This window comes from Callospermophilus lateralis, chromosome 3 (assembly GCF_048772815.1).
Source record: "Callospermophilus lateralis isolate mCalLat2 chromosome 3, mCalLat2.hap1, whole genome shotgun sequence".
In the NCBI taxonomy this organism is placed as follows: Eukaryota; Metazoa; Chordata; class Mammalia; order Rodentia; family Sciuridae; genus Callospermophilus; species Callospermophilus lateralis.
Window position 1 is genome coordinate 86,960,865 of NC_135307.1, and position 15,688 is coordinate 86,976,552.

Below are 15,688 nucleotides of genomic sequence, written 5' to 3' on the forward strand. Positions count from 1 at the left end.
GAGAGTGGCAGAGCATATTTTTCACCTCATGGCTAGAGAGGAAGGAACTGGGATTCCATTATCCCCTTCAAGGGCACACTCCTGATGAACTGAAAATTTCCCACTAGGCCCCACCTCCTAAAGATTCTGCCACCTCTCAACAGTGCCGTGTACCCAGGACCAAACTTTTAACACATGAGGTTTAGGGAGACACTTATCCAAATCATAGCAGTAACTAAAATACCAATCTTCGTCTTATTCGTCTCTACCCATTCTCTCTATGCTGTTAAAGTTCTATAGTGTGTATTTGATCATGTTGTTTCCCTGATCAGACTCTTACTAACTCCCCATAACTTTTGGAATGAAACCCCAGATCAGCATTCATTATATAATTATAAACAAAAAATGAGTTGACATTATATAATAAATTTTAATGCTAGTCAGAGAACTTTGTTTCAAACCAAATTCAAATCTTGTTTTAAGTTATTTTTCAATTCATACATCGAAAAATTATAAAAACCTCATTTACAAAACCCTTCATGATTTAATCTCTGCTAACATCTCCAGTTTTCCCCTCCTATAAGTGGTCACACTAGACTGTACACTCCTAACTTGTAGAATTGTTTTACAATTAGCATGTACAAGGCCACCATACCCCTCTCCCCTGTGGCTAATTCTTTTTCCTCCTAGGACTGTTTTAGATGTTATACCCTTGGGCTGGGGATGTGGCTCAAGCGGTAATGCTTACCTGGAATGCAACGCTTATCTGTAATGCGTGGGGCCCGGGTTTGATCCTCAGCACCACATACAAACAAAGATGTTGTGTCTGCGAGAACTGAAAAATAAATATTAAAAAAAAAATTCTCTCTCTTTCTCTTAAAAAAAAAAAAAAATCTAGATGTTATACCCTTCAAGAAAACTCTTGTGAAGCATTTCCTTTCATCTAAATGTTTATTGAATGGTTGGATGTATGAAGTTACAAAACAGTACTACTGGAAATATAATTCAGTTCTAGAGATCATTTAATTGCAAGAATTACTTAAATACCAATACCTGTTTTATTTCCTTAATTTTATTTAAAATTAAGTTTAGTTTCTCATTGACTTTTTTCTTCCTTTTTTTTTTTTTTTTTTTTTTTGAGACAGGGTTTTTCTAAGTTGCTTAGAACTTTGTAAATTGCTGAGGCTGGTAGTCCTCCTGCCTCAGCCTCCCAAGCCTCTGGGATTACAAATGTTTTCTTTTAATAAACTTTTAACTTTTGGAATGATTTTAGATTTACAGAAAGGAGCAAAGATAATGCAGAAAATTTCTGTATCCCCTTCACCTAATTTTCCTTTCTATTAACATTTTACAAAGCCATGGTTTGTTAGAACTAAGAAATTGACATTGGTATAATATTATCACCTAAACTCCAGAAAAGTCTTCAGATCTCAATATTTTTTTTTCCAGTTACGTCCTTTTCATGTTTCTGGTATCAATTCAGGATACTACATTGCATTTAGGAAACTGACTTTTCTTTGACTATTATTCCCCTTAATTTTTTATTGTATGAATTGAAAAATATAGAATACAATTTGATTTAAACCAAATCCAAATGTTGAAAAGTTTTCTGGATAGGTTTAAAATTTATATAATCAATTCTTTTCGTATACCTGTTTCAGTTTTGGAAACAAACCACTTATATAAGAAGTTGTTATGAAACAGAAAAGTGTTGTGGGGTTTTTGCTACAATATTATATAAAATCAATTTTTTGATCACAGTTAATTTAGTGGCAGATCCAAGTCTAGAATTCATGTTTCCTGACTGCCTGTTCTTTAGAACTACATATTCTTTTCAATATTCTGTATCCTACATAAAGCTTCTAGTCTGATTCCCTACTCCTTTAAGTTTTTACTCTTTAAGTTTTTAAAAAAAATTTTTTTTGGTACTGGTGATTGAGCCCAGGGGTGCTTAGCTACTGAGCCATATCTCCAGACCTTTTTTATATTTTATTTAGAGACAGGGTCTCTATAGTTACTGAGGCTGGCTTTGAACTTGACAGTCCTCCTGCTTCACCCTCTGGAGTGCTGGGATTACAGGTGTGAGCCACCATACCAGGCTTATACTTTATTTTAATAATTAGTATTTAATTTATTCTTTTTTTGTTTTTCAGGGCTGGGGATTAAAGGGCCTTGCACATGCTAAGTACAGATTCTACCAAAGAGCTAAACCTCCAACTCCTTTGTATTTTAATCTTATGAAAGGATTATGTGATATAACAGAAAAGGAACAAAGATTACCAAAATTGTGTGACTACAAAATAATGAATAGGACCTCTGTAAATATCTAGTTACTTTATCTTGCCTTTTTTTTTTTTTTTTTTCTTTTTGGTTCTGGGAATCAAACACAAGGTCTCACTGATGATAGGCAAGCATTCTACCACTGATTTATGCCTAAGCCCCCATCTCGCCTTTGGGGTTTTGTTTTGTTTTGTTTTTCCCCTGTGCTAGGGATTGGACCCACGGCCTCTTGAATGCTAGTCAAGTGCTCTACTACTGAACTACATCCCCAGTGCTTTTTCTCTTTATTTTTGTTTTGAGACAGGGTCTCACTCAGACCCTGTTACCTAGGCTGGCCTTAGACTGTGATCCTCCTACCTCAGTTTCTTGAGTAGCTGGGGTTATGGGCCTGTGCCATAATGCCCAACCATCTCACTTTTTTTTTTTTTTTTTGGTAGATGGACACAACACAATGCCTTTATTTTTATGTGGTGTTGAGAATCGAACCCGGGTCCCACCCGTGCTAGGCGAGTACTTTACCACTGAGCCACAATCCCAGCCCAACCATCTCACCTTTTTAATGGCCTTTTTCTTTTTTTTAATTTTCCCTCTACCCCTATTCCTCTATATCATTGACTTGCAACTTTGTATATTTACTATTACCTTTAAAGCTTATTTTATTTTTTTTATTTTTTTTATTGCTTATTCAAAACATTACAAAGATTGCAGAATCACATCGGTTTAAAGCTTATTTTTAAAAACATTTTTTTTTAGTTGTAGGTGGACGAAATATCTTTATTTCATTTTTATATGATGCTGAGGTTTGAACCCAGTGCCTCTTGTTTGCTAGGCAAACACTCTACCACTGAGCCATGACCCCAGCCCCTAAAAACATTTTTAAAAACAGCTTGAGATATAATTTATCTACCATACAATTTACCCTTTAAAAGTATGCAGTCCTGTGACTTTTAGTATATTCATAGTTGTGTAGCTCTTTCTACAATCCATTTTAGAGCACTTTTATCACTTCAAAAAAAATTCCTATTCCCCATTCTTCACCACCACCCTAGCCATTCCACTCTCAGCCCCAACAACCACTAATCTGTTTTCTATGTCTATAGATTTGCCAATTCTGGACATTTTATATACATTGAATCATAAGATATGTGATCTTTTGTAATTAGCTTTTTTCATTCAGTGTAATTAATGTTTTTAAGGTTCAGCCATGTTGTGACATGTATCAAAACTTCATTTTTATTGCTAAGCAATATTCTGTTGTATGGATATATAACATTTTTATCCAGTCATTAGTTTAATGGACATTTGAGTTGTTTTCACATTTGGCTGTTAAGAATAATGATGTAGCTGTGTGTCGTGTCACACACCTGTAATCCCAGCAACTCAGAAGGCTGAGGCAGAACGATTCCAAGTTTGAGGTCAGTAATTTATTGAGGCTCTGACCAGCTTAGTGAGATTTGTTTCAAAATTAAAAGGGTCAGGGATGTATCTCAGTGTATACCCCTGGATTTAACCCCCAGTACCAAATAGGAAAAAAGAAAGGCAAGGAAAGAAAAAAGAAAATAATGTTGTTGTGAATACTTGTGTGTATCATTGTGTGGCCATATTTTCATTACTCTTGGGTAGAAATGAAAAGGAATTATTACCTAGAAAAGGAATTCCAGGGTAATATGGTAACTGCATTTGTAACATTTTGAGCATTTGTCACTGTTTTCCAAACAGGCTGCAAGATTTTACATTTCTATAGTCCCAAAATGTATGGGCATTTCAATTTCTCTACATTCTTGCCAATATTTGTTATCTGAATCTTTGGTTATTGTCTTCTTATTGGGTGTGAAGTGTTAGATCTCAGTATGGTTTTGAGTTGCATTTGTATAATGACCAATTGTGTTGAGCCTCTTTTTATGGCAAAATTTGTGTATCTTCATTGAAGAAATGTGTATTTAAGTTCTTTGGCTGTTTTTTTTAATTGGGTTATTTGTCTCTTCATTGTTGATTTTTCCATTTTCTTTTATCTTTTGAAGCCCCAAAGTTTTTTTATTTTTATTAATTTTGGTGCCAGGGGTTGAACCCAGGATTCCTTAACCACTGAGCCACATTCCCAGCCCTTTTCTTATTTTTTATTTTGAGACAGAGTCTCACTAAGTCCTTAGGACCTCTCTAAGTTCCTGAGGTGGCTTTGAACTCGTGATTCTTCCTTCTAAAATGTTTTTTTTAAAAATGTTTTTGATGCTGGGGATTGAACCCAGGAGTGCTTAACCATTGAGCCACATCCCCAGCCTTTTAAATTTTTTATTTTAAGACGGGGTCTCGGGCTGGGGATGTGGCTCAAGCGGTAGCGCACTCGCCTGGCATGCGTGCGGCCCAGGTTCGATCCTCAGCACCACATACAAAGATGTTGTGTATGCCAAAAACTAAAAAAAAAATATTAAAAAATTCTCTCTCTCTCTCTCTCTCTCTCTCTCTGTCTCTCTCACCTCTCTCTTTAAATTGCTCAGGCCTCACTAAGTTGCTGAGGGTTTCCTCAAACTTATGATCCTCCTGCCTCGGCCTCTTGAGTTACTGGGATTATAGGCATGCACTACCAATAGACTTTATTTATTATAGTGGTTTTAATTTTATAGAAAAATTGAGTAGAAAGTACCAGAGTTCTCATGTACTCATCCCCACTCAATTCTATACAGTTTTCCCTCTTATTAACATCCTGCATTAGTGTCATATATTTGTTTTAATTATTGACTCCAGTGGATTTGCTTACATTAAGATTCATTCTAATATGTTTCACACTTACTATGAGTTTTGACACATGCATAATGTTACGTATCAATCATTGTAGTGTATACAAAATTATTTCATTGTAATCAGAATTTCTTGTGCTCCATCTTCATCTCTCCCCTTAATCAATGTGAAGTACTAATTTTTTTATTGTATTTTTAAATTTTTTTATTGTAGCTCGGTGGTAGAGCACTTGCCTAGCACTGTGAGGCACTGGGTTTGATCCTCAGTACCACATAAAAACAAAGTTATTGTGCCCATCTACAACTACATATATATGTGTTTTATATATATATATATATATATATAAATAAAAATAAGAATAGAGCTAGATTTGTAGCTCAGTGGTAGAGAAAGCTTGCTTGGGAATTGTGATGCCCTGGACTTGATCCATAGAACCTTAAAAGGAAAAAAAAAAAACAAAAACATTCCAACAAAGAAATAGGGTAGGAGGGTAGCTAAATATGAACTAGAGAAAGAAATCAGTATCTAAATAAAACTGGGTTTATCTTAATGGAAATATCTAGTTCATACCAGGTGTACAGAAGTAAGGTGAAAGTGTATTCTTAGTTAGCTAAAACATGGTGGTATTATGCTTATAATAGGTTGGATTTGAGTAGATGAAAGGTCTTTTAATATCCACTTCCTTAGCTGGCCTCTGTTTTTTTTTGCCTTTTCCAGAAAGTCTCATAAATAGAATCATATAATATTTGCCCTTTTCAGACTGGCTTCTTTCACTTAACAATATTAATTTAAGGCTCCTTGGTGTCATTCTGTGGCTCAACAGCTCATTTCTTTTTAGTGCTGAATGATATTTCATTGTATGAATGTACTGCAGTTTGTTTATTCATTCATCTACTAGAGGACATCTTGGTTGCTTCTAAGTTTTAGAAATTATGAATAGGTTGCTAAAAACATTCATGTGCAAGTTTTTGTGTACAACATAACTTTTCAATTCATTTAGCTATATTGTATAAGACAATTAATTTAGCTATTAGAAATAGTGCCAATTTCACTTTCACTATTCCAAAGTGAAAGTGGAAAATGTATCATTTTGGGTTTCTACTAGTAACAAATGACATTTATATCCTGACAGCATTTAGTTTTATGAATATTTTTGATTTTAGCTATTCTAATAGGTGCGTAGTGATATCTCATTAAAGTTTTAATTTGCAATTCTCTGATTTATTATGTTAAGCAACTTTTCACATGCTTATTTGCCATTTCTGTATTTTTTTTGGTGAAATGTCTGTTCACACTTCTTTAAATTCTGAAGTTTTATTCTATGAAGTTGTAAATAGAATTATTAATTTCATTTTTAGATGGTTTATTGCAAGTATATAAAATACTGATGGTGTTTTATTTTTTTGGTGTATATAGAGGTAGAGATGTGGTCTTGCTACATTGCCCAGGGGCTGGTCTTAAACTCCTAAGCTCAAGCAATCTTCCTGCTTCAGCTTCCCTAATAGCTGAAAAACTGAAATTAGAGGTGTGCCCCATCACACCCAGCAACACAATTGATTTTTTTAAAAGTTTTTTGTTATTGTAGATGGACACTATATCTTTATTTATTTTATTTTATTTTAGATGTATGGACTTTTATTCGTTTATTTATATGTAGTGTTGAGAAATGAACCCAGTTCCTCACACATGCTAGGCAAGTGCTTTGCCACTGAGCCACAACCCCAGCCCTACAATTGATTTTTAGTAGATCCTTAGGATTGTCTGTATATAAGATCATGTTGTCTGCAAGTGTAGTTTTGTTCTTACTTTCTTATCTAAACTCCTTTTCTTTTTCTTGCCTAATTGCCTTAGTTAGAAATTCCAGAACAATGTTCATGTAGCAAGAATGAACATCCTGGTCTTGTTTGTGATCTGACAGAGAAAGCATTCTGCCTTTTTTGTTTTTTTTGCAGTGTTGGGAATTGAACCCTGGGCATAATGCATGCTATGTAAGCATTCTACCACTGAATTACACCCCCCAGCTTTTTCAAAATTTTGTTTTTATTTTTAGACAAGTTCTTGCTAAGTTGCCCAGTCTGTCCTTGAATTTGTGATCCTCCCAAGTGGAAATGTGGTATTAGTTTGGGTTTTTCATAAAAGTTCTTTATCAGGTTGTACAAATTTTTTGGAGAAGCTCTTAAAACTTGTAGATGCTCAAACTTGTAGATGCTCAAAAGTTTTAAGATGTTCATCTTAAAACTTGTAGATGCTCAAAACTAGTTATGTTTCACACTTACTATGATGTGAGGTGAATGATGTGAGATGAAGTCTCAGTGTAGTTTTGAAAGTATCCATGCCCAGGGTTGAGAGCATCTATCTGCTAACCTGAATGAGGTGTAATTATATTTCATTTTATTCAAACCTATCCTGCCATTTTCATTCTTCTCCCTCAGCTGAAAACCTTGAATTTTACATCATCAGTTCCCTAATGCTGTATTTGTAATTCTAATTCTTTTGGATGTGAAACTTTGAAAAATAACTACATTGCAGAGATTAGCTTCTTTATATCTACCAGGTTTGAAAAACATGTGGTATTAAATTTTATTTTTACCTATAAGCAATATAAGCTGCTTGATCACCCTAACTCTACTACTAATTTCCTTCCTCATAGCTGAATTAGTTCTCAAAACATAATTTTAATTTTTTCCTGGTGTTAGGGATTGAACCCAGCTCCTTACACATGCTAAGCAGATGTTCTACCTCTGAGCTATATGTATCCCAGGCTCAGAACATAATTACTAATAATTTTTATAAGTTGTTTTCAGCCTCCTTTCTCAATCTTATTATTTCTTGTGATTAAAATATTAAAATTAGAACTTAAAATTTATAAGAAATAATTTATTTTGACTTTGAGTATTAAATTATTTTGCTTCTTTAGGACACCATGTAAAATTGAACCCAGTATAAACCACATTCTAAGCACCAGAAAGCCTGGAAAGGAAGAAAGAGATCTTCTGCAAAGAGTTCAAAGCCATCAGCAAGAGTCTGAGGAAAAGAAAGAGAAGATGATGTATTGTAAGGAGAAGATTTATGCAGGAGTTGAGGAATTCTCCTTTGAAGAAATTCGAGCTGAAGTTTTTCGGAAAAAATTGAAAGAGCAGAGGGAAGGTGTGTGTGTTGAACTAATTTAAACTTGTGAAAGTAATTTATTTGTAGGAGAGTTGAACTAATTTATTAAATCTGAGGAAAATTGTCCACTTTATAGCTTTATGTGCTATTTCTGTGGTTGTACAGTTTCTCTCTATATATGTGCTCCACTTCCATTGCTGCCTGTCACAAAAACACAATGGAGAAAACTGAGTCTGTGCTCAGGAATAAAGGAGAAGAAGCTCTGAATGCAGGAACAATTCATATTCTACAATAAAATCATCTATGATCCCTGACATGCACACATGTGGTGTCTTGCCTTTCCATTAAGTACTTTTCTTAATGCGTCCTGAAATATTTCACTGTACCCTTGATACTCCAAGGACTTTTTTGTTTTGTTTTGTTTTCCTTTAACTCTGCTAAAACATTTCTTAAATTTTTTTCCACATATTTTAATTGGTATATTATAGTTGTACATAACAATGGTATTTGTTGTTACATATTCATACACACAATATAGCAATATAACGTAGCCAATATCACTTCCCAACACTTTCCCTTTCCTTGTCTCCCATCCTTATTTCCTTTCCTCTATTAATTTTCCATTGATTTGCATGAGATCCACCCCCATATTTCTTTTTCTTCTGTAGCTTTGGCACATGAGATAAAACATGTCCTTACACCTTCTGAGTTACTTTGCTTAACATAATGGTCTCTAATTCCATCCATTTTCCTGCAAATGACATAATTTTATTTTTCTTTATGACTGAATAAAACTCCATTGTGGATATATACCACATTATCTTTATCCATTCATCCATTGATGGGCACGTAGACTGATACCATAGTTTGGCTATTGTGAACTGGGCTACTATAAATCTGGGTATGCATGTATCACTATAATATGATTTAAATTCTTTATGATAAATATTAATGAATGGTATAACTGGGTCATATGGTGGTTCCATGCCTAGTCTTTTGAGGAATCTCCATACTGATTTCCATAGTGGTTGTACTAATTTACAATCCCACCAATGGTGTAAGAGTGTTCCTTTTTTGCTTCATCCTCTCCAGTATTTATTATTTGCATTCTTAATGAATGCCACCCTGAATGATGTGAGATGAAGTCTCAGTGTAGTTTTGATTTGCATTTCCCTAATTGCTAATGATGGTCAACATTTTTTTTTTCATATATTTGTTGGCCATGTGTATATTTCTTTTGAGAAGTGTCTGTTTAATTCATTTGCCCATTTATTATTTGTTTTTTGTTTTGGGTTGTTTTTTTTTTTTTTGGTGTGAAGTTTATATATTCTGGATATTAATCTTCTGTCAGAGTAGCTAGCAAAGATTTTCTCCCATTCTGTACATTCTCTCTTTACATTCCTAATTATTTCCTGTGCTGTGCAGAAGCTTTTTTAAATTTGATGACATACCATTTATTCATTTTTTGCATTAATTCCTCAGTTTTAGGGGTCCTGTAGAAAAAGACATTGCCTGTGCCTGTATACTGGAGTGTTGGCCCTACATTTTCTTTTAGAAGTAGTATAGCTTTGTGGTTTAATTCCTAGGTTTATCTCTGTGTCATCTTTTCTGTACCATTGATCTATGTGTCGATTTTTCATGTCGGTAACATGCAGTTTTTGATACTATAGCTCTGTAGTGTAATTTGAAATCTGGCAGTGTGATGCTTCCAGCACTTGTGTTTTTTTATTGTTGTTGGGGGTGGCTTAGAATTGCTTTGGCTATTCTGGGTCTTTTATTTTTCCAAATGAATTTTAGATTTGTTTTTCCCTAGTTCTGTGAAGAATGTCATTGATATTTTGATGGGAATTGCTTTGAATATGTATTACTTTTGGCTGTATGGTCATTTTTACATTATTAATGTCTGGGAGGTCTTTTCATCTTCTGAGTCCTTCTTCAGTTTTTTTCTTCAATGTTCTATAGTTTTCATTACAGTGGTCTTTTACCTCCTTCTCCAAGGACTTATTTAGATTAACAATTTTCTCTTACCTCAGTCACTTACAATAGTTATTTTTATTGTCTCTTAAAGATATTTTCTTTCTAAATTGAAGGAATCTTTATTATAAATTGAGAAAGTGGGAATTTCTTGGAAATGGAAAGTACTTCCTATTCTGGTACCTATAGTATTTGGAAGCAAGATATAGAGCAGAATGGTCTGGGTTCAATCCCTAGGGTGCATTTCTTCACCCCACCCTAACCCCCCAAAAAAAAGGAAAAGAAAAAAGATAGGCAGAATAGAACATCAGGACATGAGGGAGAATAAGAAGGATATAGAAAAGGAGGTTGGGGGAGGCCCAAGAATAAATGTCATCCATATAGATTTTTGGTGGGGGGGTGTCGGTAAAAAGGATTGAACCAGGGGCACGCAATCACTGAACCAAATCCCCATCCCTTTTTATTTTTTTATTTTGAGACAGCATTTCCCTGAGTTATTTAGGGCCTTGCTAAGTTGCTGAGGCTGGCTTTGAACTTGCAATCCTCCTGCTTTGGCCTTCCGACCTGCTGGAATTACAGACGAGTGCCATTGCCCCTAGCCTATCACTTCTATAACTTGAGGAAAAAATCTGAGTTTCAGGTAACGAGTTAGAAACAAAATGCTATAAAGGAGACTTAGTATGCTTGGAATTACCTTCATTTATTACATTTTCTAGTTCATTTCCAAGATTCACAAAGGTGCTCTGGTTGAAATACTGAAAAATGTGTCTAGGAAGGAAGGGGAGATGATTGCAAAACAAGGAGCTAGCTGAGTAAGGTTTTTAAAAAATAGGAACAGAGGGGCTGAGGTTGTAGCTTTGGTGGTAGAGCACTTGCCTATTACTGTGAGGCACTGGATTTCACCCTCAGCACCACATAAAAACAAAGTTATTGTGCCCATCTACAAATATATATATATATATAGGAATAGAGCTAGATTTGTAGCTCAGTGGTAGAGAGAGCTTGCTTGGGAATTGTGATGCCCTGGACTTGATCCATAGAACCTTAAAAGGGAAAAAAAAAAAAAGAAACCAACAAAGAAATGGGGAGAGAGGGTAGCTAAATATGAACTAGAGAAAGAAATCAGTATCTAAATAAAACTGGGTTTATCTTAATGGAAATATCTAATTCATACCAGGTATACAGAAGTAAGGTGAAAGTATATTTCTTAGTTAGCTAAAACATGGTGGTAGTAAGCTTATAATAAGTTAGATTTGAATAGATAAAAGGTCTTTTAAAATCTACTTCCTTAGCTGGTCTCTGAATCTAGTTCTTGAATTTGTATTTTCCCACCTGGGTATATAGTGATTCCCTTATAAAACCTCATGTCTTTGAATACGAATTCTTGTTACTTTTGAAATAGGACTGACATCCAAGACTTGTTGGCTATTTACTGTAATAGAGGCATATGAGAAATGTAACTACAGCCAGGGCTTAGAAAAGTTATTCTTTCTTTCTTTTTCCTTTTGTTTTTAATTTGGTACTGGGGATTGAACTCAGGGCACTCAACCACTGAGCCACATCCCCAGCCCTTTTTTGTATTTTATTTAGAGACAGGGTCTCACTGAGTTGCTTAGCACCTCTCTTTTGCTGAGGCTGGCTTTGAACTCGCAATCCTCCTGCCTCAGCCTCCCAAGCCACAGGAATTACAGGCATGCGCCACCGTGCCTGGCTAAGATTGTTCTTTCTTGTCATGGCTACTTACAGACCATTTTCTCCTTTTAAAAATTCTAACTTTTTCACTGGGGGCAGTGGCACATGCCTGTAATCCCATTGACTTGGGAGGCTGAGGCAGGAGGATTGAAATTTTGAGGCCAGCCTCAGCAATTTAGTAAGACCCTGACTCAAAATGAAAAATAAAAAGGTCTGGGAATATGGCTTAGTGGTAAAGTACCCCTGTGTTCTATCCCCAGTAGTAAAGGAAGAAAAAAAGTTTTAGCTTTATCATGTCATTTTGTCAGAATGATCTTTCTTGATCACAGGTCTTAAATAGTCACTGACCTTCATCCCTTTACTCAAACACACATCGTAGTTTCTTTTTATTTTGAGACAGGGTCTTGCTAAGTTGCTTATTGCCTTGCTAAGTTACTGAAGCTTGTTTTCATTTGTTTGTGTGTTTATCTCAAATTTGAATGTTAGTATCACATAACCAAGAACTTTGTATTATTTACCACCAAAACTTAAGTTTTCAAGTTGTACTTTAGGCATTTATCTATTATTTGCTATATAAATAAAGTAATCCACTTAATATCATTTTCATCTGTATTAATGTGTGTTGAGGACATGCACCCCAAAGGTAGTTTTTGATAGAATAAATTCTTACAAGGAGTAATGCCTCAGCCAACTTCACTGTTTGTAGTAGAGCTGTTGACCAGTGCAGAGACGAGAGCACAAATGCAGAAACAGATTGAAGAGATGGAGAAAAAGCTAAAAGAAATCCAAACTACTCAGCAAGAAAGAGCAGGTGATCAGGTAATATCCTTTTTAAAAAAAAAAAAATATTTATTTATTTATGTATGTATTTTTAGTTTTAGGTGGACATATTATTTTGTTTTTATGTGGTGCTAAGAATCGAACCCAGTGCCTCATGTATGTTAGGTGAGCACTCAACCACTGAGCCTCAGCCCCAGCCCTCTTTTTTTTTTAAATACTTTTTAGCTGTTGATGTACTTTTATTTTTTATTTATTTATATGTGATTCTGAGGATTGAACCCAGTACTTCACAGATGCTGGGCAAGTGCTCTGCCACTGAGCCACAACCCCACCCCCACCACCTTTTTTTTTTTTTTAAATATTTTTTAGTTGTAGTTGAAAACGATACCTTTATTTTATTATTCATATGTGGTGCTGAGGATTGAACCCAGGGCCTTGCACATGCTAGGCAAGCACTCTATCGCTGAACTACAATCCCAGCCCAATATCCTTTTTTAAAATACACAAAACTAATGCTTTTTTGAAATAAATTTAGCCTTCTTTCCCCAAAAGTGCTAGGGATTAGACCCAGACCCTAGGACATGCTAGACAGAGTGCTCTACCACCGAGCTACATGTTTATCCTGAAATAGTCTAAACAGTACAGAAGTGTAGAAGGTTTCTAAGTCCTCCCTATTGCCCCCCAGTTTTTGGTGGTTTCTTAGTGATTAGTAGCAGCAAAGTTGAGCAGGAAAGTAATTGAACCAGGTGATTTCAAATGGGATTTATGACATATGAAATAAGTGATGTGACTTATTTGTTATATGATAAACAAATTATTTAATTAATTTTGATTTTAGCTTTTTTTTCCAGTTATGTTCCATTAGAATGGGGTTAACAAATTTAGTGTATTCTTGGAATTGCTTAATTGAGTACAACAATACAAGTTTATACTAAAAACATGAATTATTGGAAAGAACTTTTGTGATACATACTTTTCATATGGTTAGTGGATATCTAGGGTAAGAGTATGTAATGTTGGACTAGAGCTTGAAAAAATATATCATTTTCTGGTTGAGAGAGTTACTTATTTTGTTTATTTTAATGCAAATAGCAAGAAGAGAAGATAACTACAAAGAAGGAAGCTGAATTGAAAATTGCTTCCCGGTCTCAGGAAATACCAAGAGTGGCTCTATGCAGTTCTGTTTGTCCTCGAAACTCTTGTTCTAGGTAAGACCATATTGGTAAAAGGGATAGTGCTTATAGAAGAGCTTTTTTAAATTCTCTTTTTTTTTTTTCTTTTTTCCTTTTTTTGTGATACTGGGGTTTGAACCCAGGCCTCACACATGCTAAGCAAAGAATCTACACCTGAGCTACACACCTAGTCCTTAAGGGAGGATTGGAACCAACCTTTGATTCTCTAGTGACTTTAAGTCTCCTTAACTAATAGCTTTGGATCAAGGAGACTTAAAGTTTCTGTCTCAGCATAAGCTGTGACACTGAGGAATGATTGGTACTAACTTGTTTCCATAAAAAATAACATTTTTCTTATAGAAACAAATAATTATTTTTTAATCACTCTTTTCAACCAACAAGAGAATTACTGCTAACACTGGTATATCTCTCTTCTTGTGCTTTATTTTTGTTTTTGTTTTATAAAAATCATAGCTTACCATTTGTGATCTGCTTAACTATTAGTGTAATTTAACACCTATAATCAAGTATATTTCCATAACATTTCTAATGACTTCTTCAAGAGAATTGGGATTGAGAGTGGCAGAATAATTTTTTTTTTATCTTATAGTGAAGAGGATTATATTTAATGAAAAAGCCTCTTAGACAATTAAAAAATTAAATAATTCTTACTGTGGGTACTGAACACTTTTTAAAACAAATTTTTTCATAGAGAAACTTCACTTGCAGAAAGCATTTGTCGAGAACAGCTTCACTCTAAAGGTGAGTTACATTTGACAGCCTCATGAAAATGTTGTTGATACCAAATGGATTATATAACAAATGGTAAATATTTTCTTAATTATGGTAAAGGGGTTGAAAGAAGGAAGAGGGGGAATAGAGTGAGTATTATTGTATTTTTGAATTACGGAATTTGGTTTAAATATACTTTCAGATTGATATTAGTACAAAATAATATGTTTCCACTTAAGTTACATTCAGTAACTTATCAGTCCAGCAGCCAAGACTAAGGACAGTGTCTTTTTGAAGGAAAAAAAGTTTGACTATTTTATGTTCAAATTGGACTTTTTCTATTTAAATATGTTAAATGTGGTAGCAACATGAATATTCATTTGTGAGTAGTTTTATAAAAAATAAACCAAATCTAATTGAACTTTTTTTTTTTTTTGAGAATTTTAATATTTATTTTTTAGTATTTGGCGGACATAACATCTTTGTTTGTATGTGGTGCTGAGGATCAAACCCGGGCCGCACGCATGCCAGACAAGTGCGCTACCGCTTGAGCCACATCCCCAGCCCAAAATGAACTTTTAATTCTAACAACCAATTTATAGGAAATACAAAGCATAGAGGAACATGTTAAACAACAGAGGGAGATATAATTTGCAAAATTCAGCATTATGTGGCAAACAAGCCAATTTCTTCAACTAAAAAGTATCTGTAGAGCCCTATAAATAAAAGAGGCTTTAGTCACAGTATATGAATCTTACTCTGCATTCTCAATTCAAACACACTTTAAAAATTTTTTTAAAGATAATGGGTAAAATGTAGAACTTCTAAATAGATACTGTATATTCAAAAATTATTATATAGTTAGCACATCTTGAAATTTGGCATTTGAAAAGAGCCTTTTTTAGAAAAACCATATTGAAATGATATTATGTCTTGGATTTGCTTCAAAATCATTCTGTTGGGGTAGGTTTTAGAGGAGTAGTAGCATTGGTTAGGGAAATAGGTGAATCAAGATCATCTGTATTTTGATAATAAATTATTAAATGATCTTTACTTTTATGTGTTTGAAGCTTAACAACACAAAATATTAATTCCTTTAGTTGTCTTGAAGAGTAAAGCATGTACTCCTAAGAGTATATATCTAGTCTCTTTTTTTCTATAGGTCCCAGTATACCTTTCTCCATTTTTGACGAATCTCTTCTTTCAGAAAAAAAGAATGAAAGGTTTGTTGCTTT

General features: G+C 34.3%; 1 protein-coding gene across 1 annotated transcript in view; it reads left to right on the forward strand.

Annotated features, from left to right (window-relative positions):
* Bub1b (BUB1 mitotic checkpoint serine/threonine kinase B) overlaps positions 1-15,688 on the forward strand; it is a 54,435-nt gene that overhangs the window by 23,076 nt on the left and 15,671 nt on the right. Inside the window, exons 9-13 of the mRNA XM_076849386.1 lie at positions 7,913-8,142; positions 12,476-12,588; positions 13,642-13,757; positions 14,434-14,483; positions 15,616-15,676. Coding sequence (XP_076705501.1) covers positions 7,913-8,142; positions 12,476-12,588; positions 13,642-13,757; positions 14,434-14,483; positions 15,616-15,676 — 570 coding nt within the window. The remainder of the gene's footprint in view (positions 1-7,912; positions 8,143-12,475; positions 12,589-13,641; positions 13,758-14,433; positions 14,484-15,615; positions 15,677-15,688) is intronic.